Genomic DNA, 14,548 nt, shown 5'->3' on the forward strand with positions numbered 1-14,548 from the left:
TTCCCCTTAGTTGCCCCAGCCTATCAGCTCCAGCCCCCCGGGGAGCAGGGGGATTTCTAGGTCAGTTTTCGCCTTCTGTATTATTAGAGCCTTAAGCATCCAGTGAGCCCGGTGGTTGCATAGCAACCACCACTGCATAAAGGGAAGGTGCATAAAAAACTACAAGGCACACAAGCCGAAGTGATGGAGGTGGGGAGAGCATGGGGGGTGGGGGGTGGCTAGCTCCCCTCCAGCCCTGCCGAGGGCGGCCACCAGCATGATGTGCACCAGCTGCAGCAGAAGGAGGATGCTCCCCATGTCTCTGACCCACTGGCTCAGCCTGAGCATCTCGCACGGGCAGAGGGAGGGACAATGTCTGCCCAGCCCCTCTGAACTCCCGATGCCCCACACGCGCCTCCCCGCCAGTGAGACCGGGGCTCTGGCTGGGTGATGCCCCATGTAAATCCTCTTCTCGTGAGCACCTTGCCCTGGGACAGCTGCGCTGAACTGCCCATGCACTGCATAGTTGGGAGAGTCCTGAGGCAGCTTGGACCCAGCCACAGAGGCCAGGCCTAGGAGCTTCAGCCCACGCTGGAAGGCTGGGCAGCAGCAGAGCTGGAAGGATGGATGCTGCCTGCTTCCCCATTACCTCTTGCCCTAAGCCCTCAGCACCTTGCGGCCCTGGCCACCTGTCCCCCTCGCCCACATCTGAGCCCCTCAGGCCCCTGCAGCTGCTGCTCCACACGTGCCTCAAAGAAACTGAAACAACGAAGCCGGGTGTGTTTCCCCCTCCAGACATGGGAGCTAGGGCGCGTCACAGGGCAGCCTAGGCAGCCCAGAGAGACGCCACCCCACAGAACTAACCAGCTGCTGCAGCAAGAAGGCACCAAGCAACCAGCTCTGAACCAAAGGCCAGGGCCTGGAGCTGCCACTGCACCCAGAATCTGCCAAGCAACCGAGAGGTCTGAGCCCACTGCACAGAAGCACAGCTAGAAGAGTCAGGAGCAGAAGGGGCAGCCAGGAGCTCCCTGGAGGAGACATCAGAGGGAAGGAGGTAGGAGATGCCTGCAGGAAGTGGGGCAGGAGCACCAGCTGTGGGGGAACCTCTGGTAGGAGGTCCCATGGGCACTTGGGGCAGGAGTTTGGCCTGCAGGGCAGCTCTCAGCAAGAGACGAATGGTGCAGTTGATTGTGCAGACGTGGGGAAAACACACAGAGGTTAATGACTGTTCCCAGGAAGAGCAGTGCGGCAGCGAGGTCCGCATGCTGCCCCCCTGGCTTACACTCCTGACCTTCTGATTCCCCCAGAGGCCAGCGCTGCCATTGCCACAGGCCTGAGCCTCGACCCTGAGCATCACCAGCAACTCAAGGGCAAACGCTCAAGCTGAGGAAGGAGCCAGGCACAGGAGAAGCCATGTTGTGCTCGCGACACTCGGGCCAGTGACAGAGCGCACGCAGTCCTCTCAGTATCTTGCCCGAGGCCCAGTGTCAGCTGCCAGAGGAAATCCCGCTGCAGTAGGAACATCCCTGTGTGCCAGGGAAGCTCCCAGCTGATATGAAATCAGGACAGGTTTGTACCTCACAGATAGACACCCTGAGCTTCCTTCCTTCAGCCAAGGCAAAGAGATGTGTCCTGTGCACTGGGCACTAGCTTGTTTCCCACAACCCACCTGGCCACGTTTCTCTGAGCGAGGGTCCTGGCCTGGGGCATTTGGGAAGAAAACTGGTGTGAACTTCACCCCAGCTCCAGCCTCAGGCACAGCGGGACTGGCCCAGCAATGTCCTGCATTCCCCCCTAACCGTGCTACGAAACCCCACTCCAGAAAGCGAGGAGCACCCACTGTACAAGATGCACGCCTGGCCCTGGGATGGGGCCAGACAAACCCTGCTGATGTGACCCAAACACAACCTGTGCTGTGATGCCTGCCTGAGTCTGGAGGCAGCCAGAAATAATAGATCCCCGAAGCTTGCGCTGGCCGCACTGGAGTCAGCAGGTGGTTAACTCTGAACCCTACAGATAACAGGCTGGATTTATCTCTCAGCTATTTCACTGGTTGATTTTATTAGAAGAAACATACAGCTAATGGACTTCTCCCACAAACCCAAACAAAACCCCACAGACGACAGCAGCCAAGACCTCCAGCTTCCCCAATACAGGACCCCATGACACACTGGAAGTGCAAAAAAGCAGAAAACCCTTTAACTCACAGGAAGCAGTAGGCGCCCATGTGCACAGCAGGTTTTATTTAAACCAATAAAACTCTCTGTGCTGCTGCTCCAGATCCCAGGGGTCTGGCTGTGGCACGCCTGGCCCATGATGTGCTCATAGCCAGCGACAGCTACGGGCCTGGGGAAGGACTCGGCTCCGCAGGGCATTGCTGGGGCACTGGGGGGCTATGGCTGTGTGATCAGGTTTATAAGGGGAGGAGACGCCAGGGTTTCCTGGATTTGGGGTTCCAGAAGCTCAGGGCTGGAAGGGGAGAGAGAAAATGGCAAACTCCCCATGGGCTGGGAACAGCCCTAGGCCCCTGCTGAGACTTGAGTGGGGCTTGGACAATTCAGGGGCTCAACAGCTGGGATTAGAAATGCCTGCAACCCCCGTGAGCCCCTCCCCTTGGGGGAAGGGCGCTCTGCCGGGCAGGGAGGGGGTCGCTGGCCCAGCATTGCAGCAGGCCTGGCACTGACCGGCAGTTCTCCACACGCCCGGAAAGCTGGGCAGGATCTCTAGCAAGCCCACAAACACGGGTGAGGCTCACACAGTACTCTGGCCACCCACCGGCACCACGGCTTTAATCCGCAGGATGCCAAGGTGGCCCAGCCAGCATGACCTCCCATGGGGGTAAAGAGCCGGAGCTGCTCATGGCTCCCTACCCAGAGAAGAAAGTTCGAATGACTCCATGCTAATTAGCAAGAGCTGCCACTGGCCACTTCGTAAGTGGGATGATTGGGCTCCTGGCACCTGCTCTCCCTTCAGTGCTAGGAATGGCCTGTGCAGGGCCCCACAGCGGCACTTGGGTGGATGAGGGGCTGGCACTGCTGAAAGGAGACGCCAGCAGGCCCTGTGGAGGGAACCTGAGTGTGCGCCCTGCCCCAGCTCACCCCCCGTCAGCAGCGGGGAAGGAGCCAGAGTGAGTTTTCCTGTTTCACTAGAACAAGCACAGCCTGAGCTAAGAAGAGATGGAGCTAAGCCAGCTGAAGGAGAACCAAGCTGTACCGATGGGCACGCTCTGGCTCCACTACGTGGCACCTTGGCTGCACGGCCCGCCCCATGCGCCGCAGCCTTTGCTCACAACCCTGACTCTCCATCACTCCTGTCCCTCCAGCATGTCCCATTCCCCTGGAGTCCTATGTGGTCAGCTCTTTGGGGTAGGGCTGACAGGCTGCACACGGGACCCAAGCTGGTGCAGGCCTCTAAGCTCTGCCGCAGGATAATTGCTAAACACACCCGAGATCGCTGGCTATAGAGGATGCTCAGTGGCTTGCTGGGGGTTCCCAGCAGCAAGTGACGGCAGGGGCTTGGGGGTGAGGCCCTAACAGACGTTCATGCTGCTGCCGTACGCCCTGGCACAGAGTTACAGCCACATGGTTGCAGGGGAGAGCCCAGGAGGGATGGGAACATTGGAGCTGCGTGAGGCGTGGGGCTGCTATCCTCCAGCCACAGGGCTTCCCAGCACAGCAAGTGCCTTTGAATTATTCTCCATCAGCTCCTGCAGCACCACCCTGCTCCCAGGCCTGCGCTCCCATCCCCAGAGGGCTGCATCAGCCCCACTTACAGAAATCCCTTCATCCCCACAGCCCGAACTGCCAGTAACCCCAGAGTGCAGCGGGACTACAGGTCAATCCCCTGCCAGGAGTGTCCACTGCCCTGGCACCCACAGGCTGGAGGGAGGGGCGTGGGCCAGCCCTGACCAACACGTCAGTGCATCCAGCAGAACAGCCCTTCTGAGTCCCCTCCGCCCACTGTCGGCTACTCTCTGATGCCCCACCCCAGCAGGGCACAGTGCTCAGCCCTGATTTCCTTCTCCTCCCAATTATTTAGTTAGATTTAAAGCCAGAGAGATGCCGCTCCACAGCTCTAGACTCCCCGATTAACTGCCAGCAAAACAACGTTCCTTGTTACTTACACCTGGCACCGCCCGTGGTGTTCACAGCCAGCATGGACTCCCTGCAGACCTTCTCCCGCTGTTAGCCCCATCGCCTAGCTAAACTGCAGGGGTTCAGCTCTGAGCCCTTGAGTGAATGTGATTCACTTCTCTGACCTCTCTCGAACATGGGCTGGTGCCCTAAGGGGAGCGCTTTCAATGGGGCAGCCCCCTCAGTGCAGCGGAGGAGAAAAGAGCCACATGGTCCCAGAGAGACGCAGCCATGCCACCAGCTGCTGACCCAGGGATTTGCTCTGTGCTGAGGCAGGCAGCTGGGGGAAGGTCACACACCACGTGTGCAGAGAGGCAGAAGTACAGCATCAGCAGAATCACACCATTCGCAAGGGGCCAGGACACAGACCCCTGCCTGGCCAGAGAGGGGCCCTTCACTGTCCCTTAGGAAAAAGAGGGCCCTAGTGACAAGTGTCCCCAGGCAAAGGTGCAGCCTGTCTCCACCACAGCAGAGGGCCCGGGTTAATACAAGGGCCCTGGCACCTAGCCTGCTGTGTTCACTAGCTCCCTGAGCAGCACAAAGGGCCGCTGGCACAGGAGACAGACCATGATGTCCCAGCTTTAGGCTGGGAACCACCTTGCATTTGAGACGGACACAGGCGGCAGAGAAAACTCGAGGGTGCTGGGCTCCTTGGCTAGCTGTGGACTAGAGAGCTAGTGGTGAGCCACTTACCATAGTGGGTGGCTAGGCTAGCGATGGATTTGCAAGCTCTGGTGCAATGAGCAGCCCCTGCTCAGCCTCTGGCCACACAAAACCCAGTCACCTGCCACAAGAAAAATCTGGCTCTGTACTCTCCAGCTACACTGACTGCTTTGCCGGTGCCCGTGCTGAGGGGGCCCTAGAGAGAACAAAATGTCCCAAGAGATCCAAGTGCTTTCCAGACTAAACCAAAATGTAAACACATGGGGATCTACTCATGCATCACCAAAATGCAGTCACTTCTGGGGTGCAACGTGGCAGCTCTGCTACACTGCACAAGGATTTCGAACAGGAAGAGCAGCACCATACTGGCCTGGAACTGCAGGGGCAGTTTAGGAAGGCAGAACAGAATTAGCCCACGGGAGTTTGGCCCGGGTGCTGTGGAAGACAACCCTGGCTCTCAAGAAAAATGGACTTCTACAGATCCCAGGATAGTGGTCTATCACCATCTGGGAGCAGCCGCTTTGGTCAACCAGCAAAGCGTGGCCGTCAGCAACCTGGCTGGATTTTTACAGGTGGGTTTTTGCCAAGTCTGTGGCCCCTGGCAACCTCTCACCACACTAAGCACGCAAGGGTCAGAGTCAGGATCTCAGTTTCACATCTCTTCAGACCAGCCCCTGGAGCCGCACAGCACCGCCAGCTCCACAGGGTGAGTGCTAACGCCCAAGGAAGATCGCCACCTGCTGACTCACCAGCCCCACTGTCCTCAACACCGAGGTGCACCGTGGAGATTGCCCATTAAGTACTGGCCTGGACCCTCCACCTAGAGACATTAAAGTACAAGGGGTCCAGCTGCAGAGACCGAGGAAGGCCCTGGCAGAGCTGGGAGTTCAATGTAAAGTGTTCAATATATTAGAAGCGACAGAGCCTGCAGCCAGAGAAGCTGCGTGGCAGAGTCTCAGAGCCACCTCACATTGCTCCGGTAGTTCTGGAGGAGCTGGGAAATTGGACTACCTGGCTTCTCTTCAGATTGTATAAATCTTTCGCCTTTTACTAAAAAAAAAAAAATTGCACTACCTGGCCCAGGTCTGTATTTGCCTAGAGCATGATCACATTGTGCATGGCAGGTGGCGGAGATCAGCTGCAAAGGGGTGCTGTCTGGCAGCTGCTGTCTGCAAGAAGTTCAGCTCAACAGACACTATGAAATTCCAGCCCAGCTCCTGCCCTGGAAGGGTTTGAGGAGCATTGGTTGGGAGTTTAAATTCAGCCAGCGTTCAGAAGCATCAGCTGAATGCAAGGCAGGCGGAGCAGCGAGGGAAGATGCAGGCAGTGGAGTCCTGCAGCCCAGGGGACAGGAAGCTATGGTTGTATCATCTGGGTGACAAGACAATCCAAAAGCTACTGTTCTGCTGTGTCAGACACAGCCAGGCTCAGAGCTAACTTCAGATGCTGTTGGCTGCATTGGGACAGAGGAGTCATAGCACGAAAGGCAGGTCAGCATGGGAGCCCCTGGAGAAGGACAGCTAGGTGAGTGTGAAGGGAGGTCTAGTCACATCCCTCCAGTCTGAAATCATAGATCCTTGTCGGCAATGGTCAAAACTAGAGATTTTGGCTGGTTTCTTGGTTTATTTTGAGAGCAGCTTGAAAGGAGAAGCCCAGAGAGCCAGTCAGTTTCAGCATCACTGATAGCTTCTGACAGCCACCATAACATGAAGCATCAGTCCCAGCCAGAGCTGCTAGGGCAGAGGGGACAGCCAGTGTCACAACTTTGAGATGACAGAAAAGGAACTGAGAGGGGCACGCACACGAGCCAGCCGGGCCCACTTGTGGGGTAACAGACCAAAGGATTGTGAACAGCAGCTGCACAGGATGTGGGCTTGGTTTCATGAACACAAACAGCAGTTTCTCTCTCTCTGTTCCCAGGACATGATGCAGATAATCTAGACATAGTCTGGGTGGGAGCAGGGCACGTGCTGCTGAGACTGCTCCCTGGAGGATGCTGTCTGAAGTGACAGCAAAAAAAAAAAAAAAAAAAAACGGTCAGAGACAGCTTAATTTTAGCCCCATCTCTCCGGTCTTCTCATCCTTCCCTCCCCGAGGCTCCTGCGAGAACCCAGCACAGCACACAGAGCGGGAATACCAGGAAGTAACCAAACCTGCTGAGATGCACACTCCAAAGCCTCCCTGGATAATTCCTTCCACTGCAGACTGCATGTGGATTGGAGGTTATAACCCTGGGCACGTGGCACCCTTCCACACGCCTTGGCTTACCCCCCAAGCTGGCCTAGCAGATGGATACAGCTCACATGCACAACCTGGAATAGTTAGCTTCCCTGTAAGCAAACAAAGGGAGCATTTCTTAAGCAGTGTCAGCAGCTGGCACAGAACAGCACCCAGCAGTCCCACAAGGGCACCTGTCTGTTGGCAGCAGGCTCACTTTGAATCCACTGGCTGCTGAACAAACCCACTGAGCCTCACTTATTATAATGGAGAGAAAGACCAAGAACCCCCTTGCCTGCCACACTATAACAGCAGCAGTGTGTTGGGGACACCTCGCCTGCTGCCCTGCCACGTCCCAGGATTGGAACATAGTGTGCATGCCCTAGCCAGGCCATGGACTCTCTGCCCCTTGCTGCAATACAGATCACCCAGACCTGCCTGGCTTAGCATGTTCCCGATAGCTGCTGGATTGGGCAGGATGCTTTGTAGGGCAGATTGAGTTTCTTCTGCCCAGATCTATCGGTAGAAAGAAAAGCTACAGAGCAGTGAACTGGTCCATTACTCAGCCCACAGAGGGCAGGCAGAGCAGGCTCCTCTCCACAGCCTGCTGGCACCACCTAGTCTATGCTCAAAAAGTCATTACATGCCACTGGGGATGGTGCATCAAGGCAGAATTCCTCAGCCTCTAGGCCACCTCTCAGGCACCATAGACTGGGAGGAAGAACAGTCTCGGAGCAAGAATCCGGAGCTTCTGAACCCGGAACACATCTGATGGGGTCACCTCCACAGTCCCAGTGGGGCACTCGGGGTGCGTGAATCCCAGGGGCCAGCAGCTCATCCGGAGGAGTTTTGGGGTGCATGGGTGGCACTGTCCCGCGAACACCGGGCTCTTCCATCAGCTGCCTCCTGAGAGCTGCTGATAGTCACCGGCAGCCCAGGTCCCTCCCTCTGCATGCAGCTGCACCAGCCAAACAAGAACTCTGGGTCCTTCTCCATGCACATGGCAAGCAGCAACGCTGCCCTGGTCGGAATTCACAGATCCTAACAACGTTCAGAGCAGGGATGGGCAGCCTGCCACTTGCCTGAAAGAGATTACCACGGCAGCACTAACCCAGCACTTCCAGTGCACTCTGGAGGGAAAGCAGCTGCACTTGGCTTAGGCCAGCACCATTCTGCTTTCACCAGACGAGGCATCCAGGGCAACAGCAGAAGCCTCCAAGCACAGCAACCATGTCCCTGAATGAGTCAGGGACAAAAGCAACAGTAGCAGGTGTGCAGACATAGGCGCACACACCGCTGTTTGTTACCTAGCCACTCCCACCAAGAGAGTACTCTACACAGGGAGCTGAGAACAGCTACCCCACCAACACACCCAAGGCCCCAGTGACTCACCAGGGAAGTCCACGCTCCCTGAGATATGAATTTCATAACATTCAGAAACCAAGTGAAGAGAGGAATCTCGCCAACATCACCACAGAGCACCAGCCAGTTCACTCCAGTCCCCTAAATCTGAAAGGCCAAAGATACTCAAGGGCAATTGCCTCCAAAGGGTTAAGAAATCCTGGTGCAGTCTGTAGGATGAGAGATGTTGCAGCAGCGTAAGAGGATAATTTAAACAGGTCTGTGTTGGAGCTGCTAGCATGAAGGTTGGGTTCATGCTGACAACTGGGTCATACATACTAATTCACTGACTTGCTGCAAGGATGTCGCAGAGAGATTCCAGCCAAGAGGGAATTTGGATTTAAAAAACAAGCTGTCCTTTAACTAGAAAAGAGCCAGGGGGGGTTAAGAGAGAGAACTCTCCCCCCAGCCTCCTACAGCTGTACTCCAGGAAAACTTTAATTAAAACTGCAAGCTCACAACAGTGCACTCTGTCCGGAAGTGAAGCGAGCAGCCAAGTGAAGCAAAGACAAGCTGCTCAGTTAGCCCTGCTGCTCTGTCCTCACCTCACCTACGCACCTCTAGGCATGATAGCCCACCTACCTGGTGATCGTGCACATGGTCAGCTCCCACAATACACAGGCCTGCTGGGGGGCACAGGGAGAGGGGTCTGCTCAAACCCTGCATTTCACAGCTTTGGAGAGTTCAGGCCCAAACTCCTCTTTGTAGTCCAGGTTACTAGGAACGTGACACCCAAAGCCACAGCACGCTGAGCACACTGATTAGACCCCCAGCCTCCCTCTCCTCAACCAATTCAAGGTGTTTTCATGCTCAACCTCCCCCCTCCCAGGCCATCTTGGGGTCTGTTCTCCCCCTGCCTGCAGCTCATTGCAAGCTACACATTCCTCATTTAAACAGCCAAGTCCCCTGGGACCGGTCCTCTCACTCCCCATTTAGTGACCCACCTTTCAGCTTAGCCAGGGTTTAAGCAGCATGTCGTGTCATGCCCGCCAGACACGACTATTTCTGCGACCCGAGCACATGGCCATAGACCTGAGAGCATCTGCTCCCTGCTGCCAGAACTGCAGTTTGGGGTTTCGCACAAGCAGAGCTTGGTGACAGGCCTGCCCGGGGGTGACCAGAGAGCAGCCTGAGCAGGGGTGCCCACAGCCCACTCAAGCAGAGCTCTGAGCTCCCCAGACCCCCTTATGCTCCTGCCCCCATGCTTAGAGCTTTGCCAGAGGAAAGTACCCAGGCGATCACTTGCAGCAACAGGAAACAGCAAGGAGTGTCAAATGCAGCCACAGAAAGGCACTAGAGAAAACACACCCGGTTACTGGTGAGAGCCCATGTGCCCAGCTGTTGAGTGGCAGCTGGGGCAGTGCCAGACCTCAGACACAGAGAGCCTGGCCTGGGGGGTGACCCACAGGGAACAGCCTACAGCATCTGCCCGTGCAGCTGTCCTCCAGTCCTCCCCACACGCCCCGCCACTCTTCCCAAGCCAAGGAAAGCGATCCTTGCCTCGCTCCCCACACTGGGGGGGCCCCCTCCCTCTCACTGCCCCCCAGTCCAGCAGCCCCAACCCCTGGCAGTGCCCAGGAGGCAGCTATCCCCCCCACCACCCTGCACTGCCCCCCATTCCACAGCCCTATACCCTCCCACCCCCCGACCCTGCACTGCCCCCCATTGCACTGCCCTATACCCCCCAACCCCCCTGCACTGCCCCCCATTGCACTGCCCTATACCCCCAGCCCCCCTGCACTGCCCCCCATTGCACTGCCCTATACCCCCCAGCCCCCCTGCACTGCCCCCCATTGCACTGCCCTATACCCCCAGCCCCCCTGCACTGCCCCCCATTGCACTGCCCTATACCCCCCAGCCCCCCTGCACTGCCCCCCATTGCACTGCCCTATACCCCCCCAGCCCCTAGCAGTGCCCCCATTGCACTGCCCTATACCCCCCCAGCCCCTAGCAGTGCCCCCCATTCCACAGCTCTATACCCCCCCAGCCCCCCCGCACTGCCCCCCATTGCACTGCCCTATACCCCCCCAGCCCCCCCGCACTGCCCTATACCCCCCCAGCCTGCCCGCACTGCCCCCCATTGCACTGCCCTATACCCCCCAGCCCCCCCGCACTGCCCCCCATTGCATTGCCCTATACCCCCCAGCCCCCCCGCACTGCCCCCCATTGCATTGCCCTATACCCCCCAGCCCCCCCGCACTGCCCCCCATTGCATTGCCCTATACCCCCCAGCCCCCCCGCACTGCCCCCCATTGCATTGCCCTATACCCCCCAGCCCCCCCGCACTGCCCCCCATTGCATTGCCCTATACCCCCCAGCCCCCCCGCACTGCCCCCCATTGCATTGCCCTATACCCCCCAGCCCCCCGCACTGCCCCCCATTGCATTGCCCTATACCCCCCAGCCCCCCGCACTGCCCCCCATTGCACTGCCCTATACCCCCCAGCCCCCCTGCACTGCCCCCCACTGCACTGCCCTATACCCCCCAACCCCCCCGCACTGCCCCCCATTGCACTGCCCTATACCCCCCAGCCCCCCATTGCACTGCCCCCCATTGCACTGCCCTATACCCCCCAGCCCCCCCGCACTGCCCCCCATTGCACTGCCCTATACCCCCCAGCCCCCCATTGCACTGCCCCCCATTGCACTGCCCTATACCCCCCCAGCCCCTAGCAGTGCCCCCATTGCACTGCCCTATACCCCCCAGCCCCTAGCAGTGCCCAGGGAGCAGCGCTCCCCGCCACAGCCCCGTTCCCCCCCGGCCCCCGCGCTCACCGTAGCCGCTCTCCTCCTCCATGCTGCCCGCCGCGGCCGCCCGGCTGCCTCTAGCGGCGGCTCCCCGCGCTCGCTCCCGGCCCGGCCCGGCCCGGCCCGCCTGGGGGCGGAGCTCACCGGCGGGAGGGGCGGGGCCTCCGAAGCCGGGCCGGGAGCAGCCAGGGGCTGGGACCACGTGATGCCGGGGAAGGGGCGGGGGAGGAGCCAGGACTCCGAGGTTCTCTCCCCAGCTCGGGGAGGGGGCTGGGGAGAGGAGCCAGGACTCCGGGGTTCTCTCCCCAGCTCGGGGAGGGGGCTGGGGTGGGGGGAAGCCAGGACTCCTGGGTTCTCTCCCCAGCTCGGGGAGGGGGGGTGGGGGGAAGCCAGGACTCCTGGGTTCTCTCCCCAGCTCGGGGAGGGGAGTGGGGTCTGGGGTGGGGGGAAGCCAGGACTCCTGGGTTCTCTCCCCAGCTCGGGGAGGGGGCTGGGGAGGAGCCAGGACTCCTGGGTTCTCTCCCCAGCTCAGGGAGGGGTCTGGGGTGGGGGGAAGCCAGGACTCCTGGGTTCTCTCCCCAGCTCGGGGAGGGGGATGGGGAGGAGCCAGGACTCCTGGCTTCCATTCCCAGCTCTGCCTGACTCTTTGTATGACCTCAGGTAAGTCACTTCATCTCTGCCTCTCTTCCCCCAGCCCTACGGTGGGGATAATGTTCAGCCCCAACCTGCCTCCCTGCAGTCTTGTGAGCTGAATTCATTGTGGCCGAAGGCTTTGGGGTGCTGGGGCGGGAAGGCCTGCACCCATATGCCCCAAAGGCTCTAGAAATCTCCCGTTTAAAGTGCCACTTTCCGGTTAAAGGGTTTATCCGCTACCAGACATCGGGTGTGCCAGCGTGGCCGGAGCTAGGCAGACTCAGCCAGGCAGTTATGGCACAGGGGCTGGGCCGGGGCTCACCCTAGGGCAGACGAAGAGCCGCCCCACGAAGAAGTAACGACTCGTCAGCCAGCATAGAGCTGGCCCTGGGCATGGCTCATTTCAAGCTGCAACCCAGCCCCAGATCTTAAGAATGACAGATACTGACGGGCGACATGGCAGAGCCGGGGCAGCGTCTAAAAGAAGCAAGTGAGGGTGCAGCCAGGCTGGCAGTGGGAGCGAGACGAACTCAGAGAGGAGAATACATGGAGACTTGTTGAAGAGAGGAAAGAATTAAAGAAGAAAATTCAGTAAAAGAACGATTCTGCAACAAGACTACGCGGATGAGACATGGAAGTTAAAAGACCAGCCAGCAGAGCTGAGCAAATGGATGGAAAATAAAGCAAGAGGAGCTGAGGTGGTGTATAAGAGAGGGGAGTCTTTTAGTCTCTAAACAACTGACATCACAATTCTCAAATCATTGTGGCAGCATGAAAGCTTGAGATGGTACAATTTGAACAACAAAGGAAGGACAGAAAGCCTTTAACAGATTTGAGACTGTTGTCAGGTCTCTCTTCTGTTGTCTTTTCTCCAGGCTAAACAGGCCCAGTTTTTTAACCTTTCCACATAGGTCAGGTTTTCTAAACCCTTTTGTCATTTTTGTTGCTCTTCTGTGGACACTCTCCAATTTGTCCATATAATTCCTTGCATTGGAAACAGCACTCCATCTGATGCCTCACCAGTGCCGAGTAGATCAGAACAATTATATCCCATGTCTTAGAGACGACATGCCTGTTAATACACCCCAGAACGATGTTAGCCTTTTTCCCAACTGCAGCACATTGGCTCATACTCAATTTGGGATCTACTATAACCCCCAGATCCTTTTCAGTGGTACAATCCAGTTTCTCCCCATTGTGTAGTTGATTTTTCCTTCCTAAGTGTAGTACTTTGCACTTGTCTTTGTTGATTTCAGAACAATTCTCCAATTTGTCAAGATCATTTGAATTCAAACCCTGTCCCCCACATGCTTGCAACCTCTCCCAGCTTGGTGTCATCTGCAAATTTTATAAACATACTCTCCATGCCATTATCTACATCATTTAATGAAAATATTGAATAGTACCAGACCCAAGGCAGACCCTTGCAGGATCCTGCTAGATATGTCCTCCTAGTTGACACCCATGGTTTGCTGTCAAATTGTAGTAAATCTGAGTGCAAGTTTTCAGCAAGTTGTGCACCCACCTTACAGTAATTTCACGTAGCCCACATTTCCCTAATTTGCTTATGAGAATGTCATAGGGGACTCCGTCAAAAGCCTTACTAAAAATCAAGATATGTCTACAGCTTCCTCTCGCTCCCTTAGACCACTAAGCCTGTCAAAGAAGGAAATTAGGTTGGTTCAACCTGATTTGTTCTTGACAAAACTATTTGAGCTATTACTAATTACACTATAGCTGCTTACAAGATGATTGTTTAATAATTTGTTCCAGTATCTTTCCAGGTATCAAAGTTAGGCTGACTAGTCTATAATTCCCTGGGTCCACTTTGTTCCCCTTTTAAAAGATAGGTACTGTTTGTCCTTCTCCAGTCCTCTAGCATCTCTGGGAGTTCTCAAAGATAATTACTAACAGCTCCAAGATTACTTCAGCTAGTTCTTTAAGTACTCCAGGATGACTTGAATAATCTAATTTACCTAAATATTCTTTAACATGTTCTTTCCCCCATCTTAATGTGAATTGCATTGAGTATCTGGTCATAATTAACCTTTTTAGTGAAGATTGAAGCAAAACAGGCATTAGACACCTCAGCCTTCTTGATTTCATGCATTATTAGCTTTCCTTCCCCACTAAAGTAGAGGGCTTACATGTTACTCTGACTTTCTCTTGCTCCTAATGTATTTATAGACTCTCTTCCTATTGCCTTTTAGTTTGCTTGCTACCTGTAATACAGTTTGTGCCTTACTGTTCTGATTTTGTCCTTACCTGCTTGTGCTATTCTCTTGTACCTCTCCTTAGCAATGGGTTCACATTTCCACTTTCTGTAGGATTCTCAGGTCATTAAAGAGTTCCTGCTGGACCCATACTGGCCTCATACTAGTCTTCCTATCTTTCTTTTACACCTTTAATATTGTGTCTCAGACTGCCAGACCTCCTGAACTCCTTTTTTCCTTGGATTTTCTCTCTTACCCACCAGTTCTCAGAGTTCGTTAATCAGCTTTTTTGAAGTCCACTATCCATATTCTGCAGCTCTCACTCATTCCTTAGAATCATGAAATCTCTCATTTCATGTTCACTTTCACCCAAATCGCCTTCAGTCTTCCACTTTGCTACCAATTCCTCCATTAGTCAGACCCAAGTCTGAACCAGCTGTCTGGCTGGGTACTTCCTCCACTTTCTGAAACCAGTTGTTCCCTACACATTCTAACAACTTACAGCAAAATGCAAAATTTCTGGATTACTTTTCTAGCAGGTGCCTGGGTAGTTAAAGTCCCT

General features: G+C 56.0%; 1 protein-coding gene across 1 annotated transcript in view; it reads right to left on the reverse strand.

The window, feature by feature from the left end:
- The window catches only part of CYTH1 (cytohesin 1), a 42,957-nt gene extending 31,708 nt beyond the window's left edge, over positions 1-11,249 (reverse strand). The window contains exon 1 of the mRNA XM_077833835.1: positions 11,168-11,249. Within this exon, the coding sequence (XP_077689961.1) occupies positions 11,168-11,189 (22 nt within the window). The 5' untranslated portion in view covers positions 11,190-11,249. The remainder of the gene's footprint in view (positions 1-11,167) is intronic.
- Between the last annotated feature and the right edge of the window lie 3,299 nt (positions 11,250-14,548).

The sequence above is a fragment of the Eretmochelys imbricata genome, chromosome 14 (assembly GCF_965152235.1).
Source record: "Eretmochelys imbricata isolate rEreImb1 chromosome 14, rEreImb1.hap1, whole genome shotgun sequence".
NCBI classification, from domain to species: domain Eukaryota; kingdom Metazoa; phylum Chordata; order Testudines; family Cheloniidae; genus Eretmochelys; species Eretmochelys imbricata.